This window comes from Vespa crabro, chromosome 17 (assembly GCF_910589235.1).
Source record: "Vespa crabro chromosome 17, iyVesCrab1.2, whole genome shotgun sequence".
Lineage (NCBI taxonomy): Eukaryota > Metazoa > Arthropoda > Insecta > Hymenoptera > Vespidae > Vespa > Vespa crabro.
Genome location: NC_060971.1, coordinates 5,682,395 through 5,696,101, shown reverse-complemented (window position 1 = coordinate 5,696,101; position 13,707 = coordinate 5,682,395). Strand labels below are relative to the sequence as shown.

The following is a 13,707-nucleotide window of genomic DNA, read 5'->3' as shown; positions in this document are numbered from 1 at the left end:
TATTGTTTAAATAAATGTACTAATGTTTAAATATTATACTATTCTATCACGCGTGCTATAAAAATCGCTTAGATAATTATAAAATTCCAGAAAATATTAATTAATAAGTTTTAGCGTTTAGAAAAGAGAATCACGAAGTGCACACGTCGGAGGGCAAGAACAAACTAAGTCGCGAACTGTCAAAGTCGTGAAAAAGTGCGTTTATGTTTATGTCTCAAGAGAAAACCGCTCCGAAATTAAAATAATTAAGTACTAGTAGTTTATAATAAAATTATTTTAAGTCCCGCGCGAGAATCAGACATTTAATTGATTAAATAAATGAACAATTGTTTAAATATTACTCTATTCTATCACGCGTGCTATAGAAATCGTTTAGATAATTATAAAATTACCGAAAATATTAATTTAAATGTTTTAGCGTTTAGAAAAGAGAATCACGAAGTGCACACGTCGGAGTGCAAGAGCAAACTAAGTCGCGAACTGTCAAAGTCGTGAAAAAGTGCGTTTATGTTTATGTCTCAAGAGAAAACCGCTCCGAAATTAAAATTTTAAGTAATGGAAGTTTATATTAGAATAATTTTAAGTTCCGTGCGCGATTCAGTCTTTTTATTGTTTAAATAAATGAACTATTGTTTAAATATTACTCTATTCTATCCCGTGTGCTATAGAAATCGTTTAGATAATTATAAAATTACCGAAAATATTAATTTAATTGTTTTAGCGTTTAGAAAAGAGAATCACGAAGTGCACATGTCGAAGTGCTGGAGCAAACTAAGTCGCGAACTGTCAAAGTCGTGAAATAGTGCGTTTATGTTTATATTACCAGAGAAAACCGCTCCGAAATTAAAATTTTAAGTAATGGAAGTTTATATTAGAATAATTTTAAGTTCCGTGCGCGATTCAGTCTTTTTATTGTTTAAATAAATGAACTATTGTTTAAATATTACTCTATTCTATCCCGTGTGCTATAGAAATCGTTTAGATAATTATAAAATTACCGAAAATATTAATTTAATTGTTTTAGCGTTTAGAAAAGAGAATCACGAAGTGCACATGTCGAAGTGCTGGAGCAAACTAAGTCGCGAACTGTCAAAGTCGTGAAAAAGTGCGTTTATGTTTATATTACCAGAGAAAACCGCTCCGAAATTAAAATTTTAAGTAATGGAAGTTTATATTAGAATAATTTTAAGTCCCGCGAGCGATTCAGACTTTTTATTGTTTAAATAAATGTACTAATGTTTAAATATTAAACTATTCTATCACGCGTGCTATAAAAATCGTTTAGATAATTATAAAATTACAGAAAATATTAATTAATAAGTTTTAGCGTTTAGAAAAGAGAATCACGAAGTGCACATGTTGAAGTGCTGGAGCAAACTAAGTCGCGAGCTGTCAAAGTCATGTAGAAGTGCGTTAATGTTTATGTCTCAAGAGAAGACCGCTCCGAAATTAAAATTTTTAAGTACTAGAAGTTTATATTATTATTATTTTAAGTCACGCGGGCGATTCAGACTTTATATTGTTTAAATAAATGAACTATTGTTTAAATTTTACTCTATTCTATTCCGTGTACAATAAAAATCATTTAAATAATTATAAAATTATCGAAAATATTAATTTATAAACTTTAGCGTTTAGAAATTAGGAGAACGATGTGCACACGTCGTAGTGCAAGAGCAAACTAAGTCGCGAACTGTCAAAGTCGTGAATAAGTGCGTTTATGTTTATATTACCAGAGAAAACCGCTCCGAAATTAAAATTTTTAAGTACTAGAAGTTTATATTAGAATTATTTTAAGTACCGCGCGCGATTCGAAATTTTTAATGTTTAAATAATGAACTATTGTTTAAATATTACTCTAATCTATCCCGCGTGCTATAAAAATCGTATAGATAATTATAAAATTAACAAAAATATTAATTTATAATCTTTAGTGTTTAGAAAAGGGAATCACGAAGTGAACACATCGGAGTGCAAGAGAAAACTAAGTCGCGAACTGTCAAAGTCGTGAAAAAGTGCGTTTATGTTTATATTACACGAGGCAACTACTCCGAAATTAAATATTTAAAGTAATAGAAGTTTATATAAAAATTATTTTAAGCCCCGCGCGCGATTCAGAGTTTTTATTGTTTAAATAAATGAACTATTGCTTAAATATTACTCTATTCTATCCCGCGTGGTATAAAAACCGTAAAAATAATTATAAAATTATCGAAAATATTAATTTAATAGTTTTAGCGTTTAGAAAAGAGTATCACGATGTGCACACGTCGGAGAGCAAGAGCAAACTAAGTCGCGAGCTGTCAAAGTCATGTAGAAGTGCGTTAATGTTTATGTCTCAAGAGAAAACCGCTCCGAAATTAAAATTTTTAAGTACTAGAAGTTAATATTAGAATTATTTTAAGTCCCGCGCGCGTTTCAGAGTTTTTATTGTTTAAATAAATGAACTATTGTTTAAATATTACACTATTCTATCAAGCGAGCTATAAAAACCGTGTAGATAATTATAAAATTACCGAAAATATTAATTTATAAGTTTTAACGTTTAGAAAAGAGAATCACGAAGTGCACACGTCGGAGTGCAAGAGCAAACTAAGTCGCGAACTGTCAAAGTCGTGAAAAAGTGCGATTATGTTTATGTCTCAAGAGAAAACCGCTCCGAAATTAAAATTTTTAAGTACTAGAAGTTTATATTAGAATAATTTTAAGTTCCGTGCGCGATTCAGACATTTTATTGTTTAAATAAATGAACTATTGTTTAAATAATACTCTATTCTATCCCGCGAACTATAAAAACCGTGTAGATAATTATAAAATTACCGAAAATATTAATTTATAAGTTTTAGCGTTTAGAAAAGAGAATCACGAAGTGCACACGACGGAGTGCAAGAGCAAACTAAGTCGCGAACTGTCAAAGTCGTGAAAAAGTGCGTTTATGTTTATATTACACTAGGCAACTACTCCAAAATTAAAATATTTAAGTACTAGATGTTTATATTATTATTATTTTAAGTCACGCGCGCGATTCAGACTTTTTATTGTTTAAATAAATGAACTATTGTTTAAACATTACTCTATTCTATCCCGCGTGCTATAAAAACCGCTTAAATAATTATAAAATTACCGAAAATATTAATTTACAATCTTTAGCGTTTAGAAAAGAGAATCACGATGTGCACACGTCGGAGTGCAAGAGCAAACTAAGTCGCGAACTGTCAAAGTCATGAAATAGTGCGTTTATGTTTATAATATCAGAGAAAACCGCTCCGAAATTAAAATTTTAAGTAATGGAAGATTATATTAGAATTATTTTAAGCCCCGCGCGCGATTCGAAATTTTTAATGTTTAAATAATGAACTATTGTTTAAATATTACTCTAATCTATCCCGCGTGCTATAAAAATCGTATAGATAATTATAAAATTAACAAAAATATTAATTTATAGTCTTTAGTGTTTAGAAAAGGGAATCACGAAGTGCACACGTCGGAGTGCAAGAGAAAACTAAGTCGCGAACTGTCAAAGTCGTGAAAAAGTGCGTTTATGTTTATGTCTCAAGAGAAAACCGCTCCGAAATTAAATATTTAAAGTAATAGAAGTTTTATAAAAATTATTTTAAGTCCAGCGCGCGATTCGGACTTTCTAATGTTTAAATAATTGTACTATTGTTTAAATAATACACTATTCTATCCCGCGAGCTATAAAAACCGTATAGATAATTATAAAATCACCGAAAATATTAATTTATAATCTTTAGCGTTTAGAAAAGTGAATCAAGATGTGCACACGTCGGAGTGCAAGAGCAAACTAAGTCGCGAGCTGTCAAAGTCATGTAGAAGTGCGTTAATGTTTATGTCTCAAGAGAAGACCGCTCCGAAATTAAAATTTTTAAGTACTAGAAGTTTATATTATTATTATTTTAAGTCACGCGGGCGATTCAGACTTTTTATTGTTTAAATAAATGAACTATTGTTTAAATAATACACTATTCTATCCCGCGAGCTATTAAAACCGTGTAGATAATTATAAAATTACCGAAAATATTAATTTACAATCTTTAGCGTTTAGAAAAGAGAATCACGATGTGCACACGTCGGAGTGCAAGAGCAAACTAAGTCGCGAACTGTCAAAGTCATGAAATAGTGCGTTTATGTTTATAATACCAGAGAAAACCGCTCCGAAATTAAAATTTTTAAGTACTAGAAGATTATATTAGAATTATTTTAAGCCCCGCGCGCGATTCAGAGTTTTTATTGTTTAAATAAATGAACTATTGCTTAAATATTACTCTATTCTATCCCGCGTGGTATAAAAACCGTAAAAATAATTATAAAATTATCGAAAATATTAATTTAATAGTTTTAGCGTTTAGAAAAGAGAATCACGATGTGCACACGTCGGAGAGCAAGAGCAAACTAAGTCGCGAACTGTTAAAGTCATGAAATAGTGCGTTTATGTTTATATTACCAGAGAAAAACGATCCGAAATTAAAATTTTTAAGTACTAAAAGTATTTATTAAGATAATTTTAAGACCCGCGCGCGATTCAGCCTTTTTAATGTTTAAATAAATGAATTATTGTTTAAATATTACTCTATTCTATCCCGCGTGGTATAAAAATCGATTATATCATAATAAAATTAACGACAATTTTAATTTATAATCTCTAGCGATTAGAAAAGAGAATCACGAAGTGCACACGTCGGAGTGCAAGAGAAAACTAAGTCGCGAACTGTCAAAGTCGTGAAAAAGTGCGTTTATGTTTATATTACACGAGGCAACTACTCCGAAATTAAATATTTAAAGTAATAGAAGTTTTATAAAAATTATTTTAAGTCCAGCGCGCGATTCGGACTTTCTAATGTTTAAATAAATGTACTATTGTTTAAATTTTACTCTATCCTATCCCGCGTGGTATAAAAATCGATTATATCATAATAAAATTAACGAAAATTTTAATTTATAATCTCTAGCGTTTAGAAAAGAGAATCACGAAGTGCACACGTCGGAGTGCAAGAGAAAACTAAGTCGCGAACTGTCAAAGTCGTGAAAGTGTTCGTTTATGTTTATATTACCAGAGAAAACCGCTCCGAAATTAAAATTTTTAAATACTAGAAGTATTTATTAAAATAATTTTAAGACCCGCGCGCGGTTCAGGCTTTTTAATGTTTAAATAAATGTACTATTGTTTAGATATTATTCTATTCTATCCCACGTGCAATAAAAGTCGTTTAAATAATTATATAATTACCGAAAATATTAATTGATATTCTCTCGCGTTTATTAAGGTGAATCGCGATGTGCACAGGTCGGAGTGCAACAGAAAACTAACTCGCTAACTGTCAAGGCGAAGGAAATGCATGTTTATGTTTATATTACACGAGGCAACTACGCGTTAATTACAATTTTGAAGTATTAGAGGTTTATATTTAAATTACTAGAAGACCTCCGCAATTTGCCGACTTTCTGCTTTTTATAATAATGTATTATTCTTCAAATATTACTTTATTGTACTCCGTAAACACTTATATTGTCAAAATAATTTTGAAATTATCTGACGCAATAACGTTCCTAGTACTAAATACACGTTTTATTATAACAAATTATATATTTTGTTAAGATGTTTATGTAAATATGTACTTTTGAATAAAAATATTTTAATAAAATATTTTTATTTTTTGGCCTATAAAAAAAATGTGCTATTACTCTATTGCAAGCTAAGAAACAAAATAAAAATATTATATAGATTATTTATAAAGCAAAAATGTGTTATTTGAGGCACTGATCTTTGTAGTGAGCATAATTTTTACATTTCATGAAATATTTCATTTTTATCAACCATATTCTAAAACGTAAAATTAATTAATTGAGCTTCACATGTCAAATAAAAGCAAAAAGCTAAGCTGATTAGTTCTGAGAATCACAGTTCGCTGGCCTCTAATTTAAAATATCAATTTGATATGCCCGTATGTTGTCGGTAAGTTTGATTACGAATATTCATATGACTATAATAAACCAATCAATGAAATAATACTATAATAGTTTATACTTGTACCTTGTAAGTAAGACTGTATAATGTTTAAACGAATTATTAAACGAACACTATTGTTTAAATATTAGTTTATTCTACCCCATGTACATTATACATCGTTTAAATAATTATAAAACTATATCAAAATTATATATTCATAAGACCCATTAGCACGAAGTACTGAACTATTTTAGGATGCAATGAGTCGAAAACTCGTTAAAATGCATAAGTTACCATGGCTTTTCTGTGAAATGCACGAAGAAATGTGTTTGGAAAAGGAAAAAATAAAATATCTGAATATATTAAGACACATAACAAGGAAACATTGCTTTTACAAAAACAAAACGTATATCACTATAGCATTTATATGAAAATCAATAATAGTGGTAGAATTTTTCCTTTTGCAAAATTCAAAGATTGCCACAATACGGAATTTTCTTTTCATGAAAAATGTCGTAAACAGCATTTACGTTAACAATGAGTTCAGACGAGCACACGCCTTTTTCGAATTTTTTAAATACTTTTATTCTTATACATAAACTATTGTCGAGAGAACAATTTTTGATACGATTTAAAAAAAAATTAACAAAGCTTTTTCAAAAGTTGGAAAAAGACAAGTTCTCGTTTGAACCTTCATCTTTAAAATGAGACCTTATTCATCCAAATATATTATAAAATAAACCATTATAAAATCAGAAATAATGAACAGTCTTAAAAGTCTCTTGATATCTATTTTCATTAGTAAATAAAAAATAAAAACAAAAAATATCATAATCTTCAAAAATATTGTTTTCTTTTTTTTCTTTTTTAACTGAAAGAGAAAAATAATAACAAAGCATATTAACGTTTTAAATAACAAAACATTTCCTATTTATAAAAAAAACAAAAATTCCAAATTTGTTTAACTTCTTTTTTTTTATATTGTTTTGCAATTGTTTCCAGAAAAGTATAAATTTTTTAGTTTAATTATAGAATGATTCAATATCTGTAATGGTTTTAGTGGAAGCCAAAAACGAAAAAGGAAAAATGAAATTTGAAGGATATTTTTATAGAAGGAAATTCCCAGCATATTCTACAAATTTCATAATTTGTTTAAATTTCCGAATTCTTCTCTCGTAAGTCAAAAAACATTTATTTATAATGTAAACCCAAACGTGAGAGATTAAAATCTTATTATATTGATATTTTCGAAATTGTTCACTTTGTGCACATTTAAATAATATTGATAGAGAAAATATAATGATTGTTTTTTAATGTATCTTTTTCGTTGAATTTTTGAAATTTACAACAGGTTCCTCTGTTATAGTATCAGTATCTGTACGTGATTTATCAACAGGATACAACCTGAAAAATATTTTTATAAATTAATGTGATCATCAATATCAAATTTCAAATAGCAATATCAAATTTATTCTTTCAGACATTGCAGATTGAAATAGATAATAAAAAAGTTATCTTACCATCTCTGATAAAGATAAATAAGAAAAACAGCATCATCTCTGAAGCATGCTATTCTATGAGCTGTTGGCATTGTAATAATAAAAGCAAATATGTCATCAATGAAAGTATTAAATGCTTTATACATGAAAGCTCTCCATGGCAAATGAGCTACAGATTTTAATTTATAATTAATGAAAAGTTGTGGAAGCATGAATAAAAATCCAAATGCATAAACACCATTCACTAGAGAATTTATCGTCCAGGAATACCAACTGTAACATGAAGTACATTTGATAATACGTAAGACAAACAGATTTACATTCATAAATATTATTAATACAATTAATATTAATATAATTAAGATAACTCACAATGAAATTTAAACATCAGTTTCAATAATTCATTTTCTTACCTTTTGTGATGTTGATAAATTAATGAATAAAGTGCAGCACCGATAACTAGTGGATATAACAAATAGCTTAGATAGCGCATACTTTCACCATCAAATTCTCTTGTTTTCATCTCAGCAACATTGATATTATCTTCATTAAACTGTATTCTTGGAAAAATACCACCGTAACTGATCACTTTTACTCTTAATATTTTTTTCAATTTCCATAACTATTAAGAGATATTATTAATATAGTTAAAATGTCTTTTTCGTTATTTTAAAGTTATTTAAGTGGTGCTCGATATATTTATCAAAAGATAAAATTCTCAAATATAGACCTGCGTCCTATTTTCATTAAATACCCATAACAAAAATATTACAATATTTTTTTCACGATCACTTGGTGTGCTAACATAATAAAATGTATTGATAAAAAAAAAAAAAAATCGTAAGTATTAGCGATCAGCTCAAATCATTACGCGATATACTTTATGGGCACCACTATTATATATTAATTATTATGTACCTCTATAATGGTGCCTATTCCAGTTGGAATAAGCACAAGTAAAGATGAATTCTCTTCTAGTAAATAAAAGAAAATTATTATCTGACTAAAAGCTCTCCATACTACTGTCCATTTGCTCAGTCCAGCAAGATTATTCTTCCTTCTCCAAAAATTTACATCATTTTTGAAAGCAAGAAAGTCAAATAGCATCTATAAATAAATAAATGATATTAATTAATGTTTGATGTATATTATATATACATATATTTGTAATATTTTATTTGTACTCTTACATGAATGGCTGCAATGAAGAAAGTACCTCCTAATAAGTATATGTTAGTATCCGCAAAAATTCCTTTTATTTCATCTATATCTTTGTCTGAAAAGCCAAGATTTTTCAAACTCTGCATAGCATCTTCAACATGCAATATTAATCTTAACTTTCCAAGAGTTATTGGAGTATACATAACAGAAATATTAACAGTTTTATTCTGCGGTGATATTTGTAAGAGATCATGATGTCGAGTTTGTAAAAAGTCATAATTAATAATCGGTAAAAATATATTACCATTTAATATCCTGTATAATGATATAATGGATATAGAATACAAATAAAGTCATATGAACGTATTTTATATAATAAGATTTACCAACACAAAAATATTAACTACTATTAATCTCTGATGTATTTATATAGATTAAGACAATTAAAGTATTGCAACATCTTTAGGTGATGAAACCTATTTGTATTATGCATGTATATATATGCATATATATATATATATATATATATATATATATATATATATATATATATATATATACATATAGATATGTATATATTAATAAATTGTACCTTAAATCATGTATAAGTTCCACAGGTATACCATCTTTAGGAAATTTAATATCTTCTGTCATTATTGTAAATGTTACTTTGCTTTTAATATGTGTTATTGGATGAACATACTTTTCTTTTTTTCTTGCACTTACATCTTGTTCTCCTAATAAATTAAAAACTTTAGCTTCAGGTACTGAATATTGTGTTAATTCTATAACAGTATTTGCCATAAATATATCCTATAAAAAAGAAAGTATATTTATAGACAGTATAACATATTTGATAATAAAATCTTTGCACCTTTATACCTTTTGCAATTCTTTAAAGGATTTAAATTGTTTTTGGAAAGTAGGCACCAATATCACATGTAGAAATAGTGTTCCATTTTGTTGCGTTTTATGGGGAAGATCTATGGAAAGAGAACTAGCAAAAAGAACGATTATTTATTAAGCTGAATGTTAATTTAATTGTTAAATAATAGTTATACTACTGTAATATAATTTTTAAAGTTAAAGTATAGAAACACGTTTCCAGTGCAATCTTTTAAATTTGATTAAAATTATAAAAAAAAATCTAATTACAAATAAATACCATATAATAAACATGTATGATGAAGCTCACATGTTTTGTGCTTGAGTATAATCAAACTTTTCCTGCATATATAAAGAATTAACTTCTCTCTCTGGTGGTCGCTTCATTACGGAACTATATATGTATAACTGTAATTGTGGATTTTTGTATAGATAAGAAGTCAGACATGGCTTTCCATTTTCGCATAAAGGTACAACAAATAATAAAGATAATGTATATATCGAATAAATAATATATGCCAAAAACACTTTAGAAAGTATAAGACTTAAAGACGGCCACTGCATTTTAATATGTACATACATACATTAAAATGTAAACAACATTGATTTTTTTCTAGGCCTTTATCATACACAATTATACCCGTTTAAATGATATTTCTTAAAAAATTCGTTATAGCATAAAGTAAATTATGATGTTCCTTCCACGTGCAAATACGTGAAATTATCACAAATGATGATGACACGTGTCACTTAAAGCGGAATCTTTGATATTCTAATATATTTTTCTACGGAGACTGAAACAAATTCTCGCTCATATTGGAAAACAAAGGTTTGAATTACGTTTCCATTGCTCATTGGTGCGCTGATATCGTTACCAATATTTGAATTGGACTAAAAAGACAGAGAGAGAGAGAGAGAGAGAGAGAGAGAGTCTGGAAGCGCTTTAGCTCGTGACAGAAGTAAAAATATGGTCGTTATTTTTATACCGTAATTCCGTTCGTACCAAATTCAAAAAATATACATTTCACATAGATTAAAGATTTTAAGATAAATAAACGTATATATTAATTCTTCTATAAAATATGTGCTATATGAATTAATCGTGACGTCGTTCATCGTAAAATATAAAACTTCAAAGTAGAACTAAATTAAAAAGTAACAAAGATAGCATAATGATTCTATTGTAAATGTATTTAAATTGGTATAACGAGCGAATAATTTAATTAATGTCACAAGAAGATGCACAGGACATAATTTGATAATAATCTGCAAAATACCTAAGAAGACAGAAATTATTCTACTTTTAATGTCATCGAGAGAGTTTCGATGTTTTCTATAAATGGCAGATTTAAAAAAGGAACGCTACTATCAATCTCAATAAGTTCATACTTTACATCCTTATATTTCTTTCATAAAAATATGAATTTGCATAAACATATACTCTGCTTATTGTATATATCCAATATAAATTTCTTTTATAGCATTTTCTTTTTTCTCCAAAATTTTGCATTCTTACAAATTGAAAATGTAATTAATTAAAATCGAAAGAAAACTTTTTTGCAATATTGAAACAATAATTTTGAGAAATCTCATATGATCTGCTCAGAATGTACAATGAAGAAATTAATTCTGCATCAATGCAAATACACATAATACATTTTTATGATAAATACTTTAACGATTACTTTTTCCTTTGTAAAAAGAAATATAGAAAGATATATTTTACATAATACTTGTGAATGATTTTTTATAAATTATCAGAAGTAGAAAAGAAAACTTGAAACACTATCATGAACTGCACTGATTTTATTATCAATACAGACAATTTTTAATATATTTTAATAATTCGATACACGTATTTATATAATGCCAATCTTGTTAGCAACATCAAGAGCATCATAATCACGAGTTAATCGCACGTACGCCTTCTTCTTTCCATCTGGCCTTATAAGTGTATTTACTTTGGCCACATCAACGTCATAAAGCTTTTTAATAGAAGCTTTAATATGGTATTTATTCGCTCGTGTATGGACGATAAAAACTAATGTATTATTATCTTCAATCTTTTTCATGGCTGCTTCGGTAGTCAAAGGGAATTTGATGATATTGAAAGCATCCATACTAAAAAAGAGAGAGTAAATATATCACTATGTTATTACACGTTATTATATATACAGATAGGAAAAATTTTTAAATACTCACCGACTTCTATTTGGCACCGATTTTCGTGCATATTTCGGATTTCTTGGAGGTCTGAATGTTTTTGGGCGATGGAAATGTACAGAAGTCCTAATCTTTCTTACTCTAGATCCATGTACACCTTTCAAGATCTATGGAAAAAAATAAATATGCTTTTAATCCATTTATGAAATAATAATTTACCTATTAATATATATATATATCTTTAAATATTCAGTTTATGTTTACTATTTTTTATCACAATAATTCAATGAGATTCCCTTCTATTTAATTCATCATGTCAATACTATATGATACAACCAGGAAAATTAAAAACTCAGATTATATAAATACCTTTTTCTGAGCTTTTAGTGCTTTTTGAATAGCTATTGCAGGCTTGCCTCCCTTGGGTGTTTTCTTCGATGCTTGCACATTTTTCTTAGGTTTTGAAATTAATGGCTTAGATGCCACTTTTGGTGCAGGCTTAGCTGCTGGTTTCACTGCAGGCTTTGTAGAACTTGCAGTTTTTGTACTAGCTGCTTTTTTTGCAGCAGTAGGTGCTGGTTTTGATGCTGGCTTTGTTACTTTTGAAGTACTAGCAACAGTTGCTGGCTTCTTCTCAGATTTCTTTTCTGACTTTTTTTCAGCATTCTTACTTGCTAAAAGAAAATAAGCAGGATAAATACAATAATAAGAAAATGTAAATATTTTTGTTAGGTACAAACATTTCGTTTACTGCTGTCTCATTTACAGGTTAGATTAACAATCTTTCTAATACATCATGTAAAATATAATGTTTCTATGCTTTTAAAAACTGATTTATTATGTTCAATGAGAAAATTAAAATTTTATAAAGTAAAAATGATTTAATATATATAACCACATTAAAAAACATGTGTTCGATAAACCACATGGTTATGTTGCCTACAATAACGAATGTTTACACTGTACTAAAAATTCTTTCACTCGACGATATAACCGTTTTTATTTTCTTATATTAATTAAAATTTTATTTGTCATTATTGAATATATTTTATAAAAAAAATTACAGTACATAATTAATCTTTAAATTTACCTGTTTTCTCCGTGGGTTTCGGTTTGGGAGCCATTTTGATAAAAAGGACGGCACTTCTAACCGGAAACAAACGCTTCGGAAATATTAAAACTACGTTAGTCGCTTAACTCAATATAAATCTTAAATTTTAGGTATTTTTTGCTTGTATCGTTTTTAAAACATACAATAGAAAATAAAACATGAAATAAAAGAATTTCTTATTAATGGTGTATCCAATGGCAATAAATCATATTATATTTTCTAAGCAACTTATATTCAACATTAAATTCTCCCTCTCTCTCTCTCTCTATATATATATATATATATATAAGATTATTACATATTAAGCTAAAAAATACTGCGGATTGAAAAATAAGTTTGATCAATCGACCAACATTACTAAATTTTTTAGAATGATTAAAATAATTTCGTTGTTGAAAAATATTGAAAACCATAAATGAGTAAATGACATCGTAACATAAAAAGTACTCTAACAGTTAATAACTTTAATTATGATATAACACTTAACAAAAATAAAAAATAAGATTGTTCGATATTGAAACAAGTTTCAAACAAAAGTGGGATTGACTTTTGCAGTGTGCAACATATATGCGATTATAGCGACATCCTTAAGCTGACTAACAGGAAACGTGTTGCATCATTGCGAACGTCATTGTCTTCTGAAAGAATCCTTTGAAGTGATGATAAAAAATCATTGAATGAAATAAAGAAACAAAAAAATATTAGTCCATTGGTGTATCTTGGTATCATATTTTGATTTTTGAATTGCTGCAATGCAATTCTTGCCTGACCATATTACAACATAACCTTGTACATTATTAAATGTTTCGAGTTATATTATATAGAGGAAAATTATTGATTTTGTTAAATTTTACATATATGTATAGTTTTATTATTATATGCAATTTAAGTATAATAACTTTATCTATTATAAATAATTT

General features: G+C 27.8%; 2 protein-coding genes across 3 annotated transcripts; both read right to left on the bottom strand.

Moving 5' to 3' along the window:
- Positions 1 to 6,100: 6,100 nt before the first annotated feature.
- On the bottom strand, positions 6,101 to 11,176 carry LOC124430239 (cleft lip and palate transmembrane protein 1-like protein). 2 transcript variants are annotated; one of them, XM_046976518.1, is made up of 8 exons: positions 9,794 to 11,176; positions 9,511 to 9,625; positions 9,221 to 9,441; positions 8,658 to 8,943; positions 8,386 to 8,574; positions 7,881 to 8,089; positions 7,489 to 7,740; positions 6,101 to 7,372 (listed from the first exon to the last, which is right to left on the bottom strand). In XM_046976518.1, the coding sequence occupies exons 1-8, from the start codon at positions 9,805 to 9,807 to the stop codon at positions 7,279 to 7,281; spliced, it is 1,380 nt and encodes a 459-aa protein (XP_046832474.1). In that variant the 5' UTR covers positions 9,808 to 11,176; the 3' UTR covers positions 6,101 to 7,278. The 2 variants fall into 2 exon arrangements, with proteins under 2 accessions (XP_046832474.1, XP_046832473.1); XM_046976517.1 differs by having other exon boundaries at positions 9,824 to 11,176.
- A 128-nt stretch (positions 11,177 to 11,304) lies between these two features.
- On the bottom strand, positions 11,305 to 12,857 carry LOC124430242 (60S ribosomal protein L23a). The gene is made up of 4 exons (XM_046976522.1): positions 12,767 to 12,857; positions 12,046 to 12,350; positions 11,716 to 11,843; positions 11,305 to 11,634 (listed from the first exon to the last, which is right to left on the bottom strand). Exons 1-4 carry the CDS (start codon positions 12,798 to 12,800, stop codon positions 11,373 to 11,375), a joined length of 729 nt encoding a protein of 242 aa, XP_046832478.1. The 5' UTR covers positions 12,801 to 12,857; the 3' UTR covers positions 11,305 to 11,372.
- Positions 12,858 to 13,707: the final 850 nt, after the last annotated feature.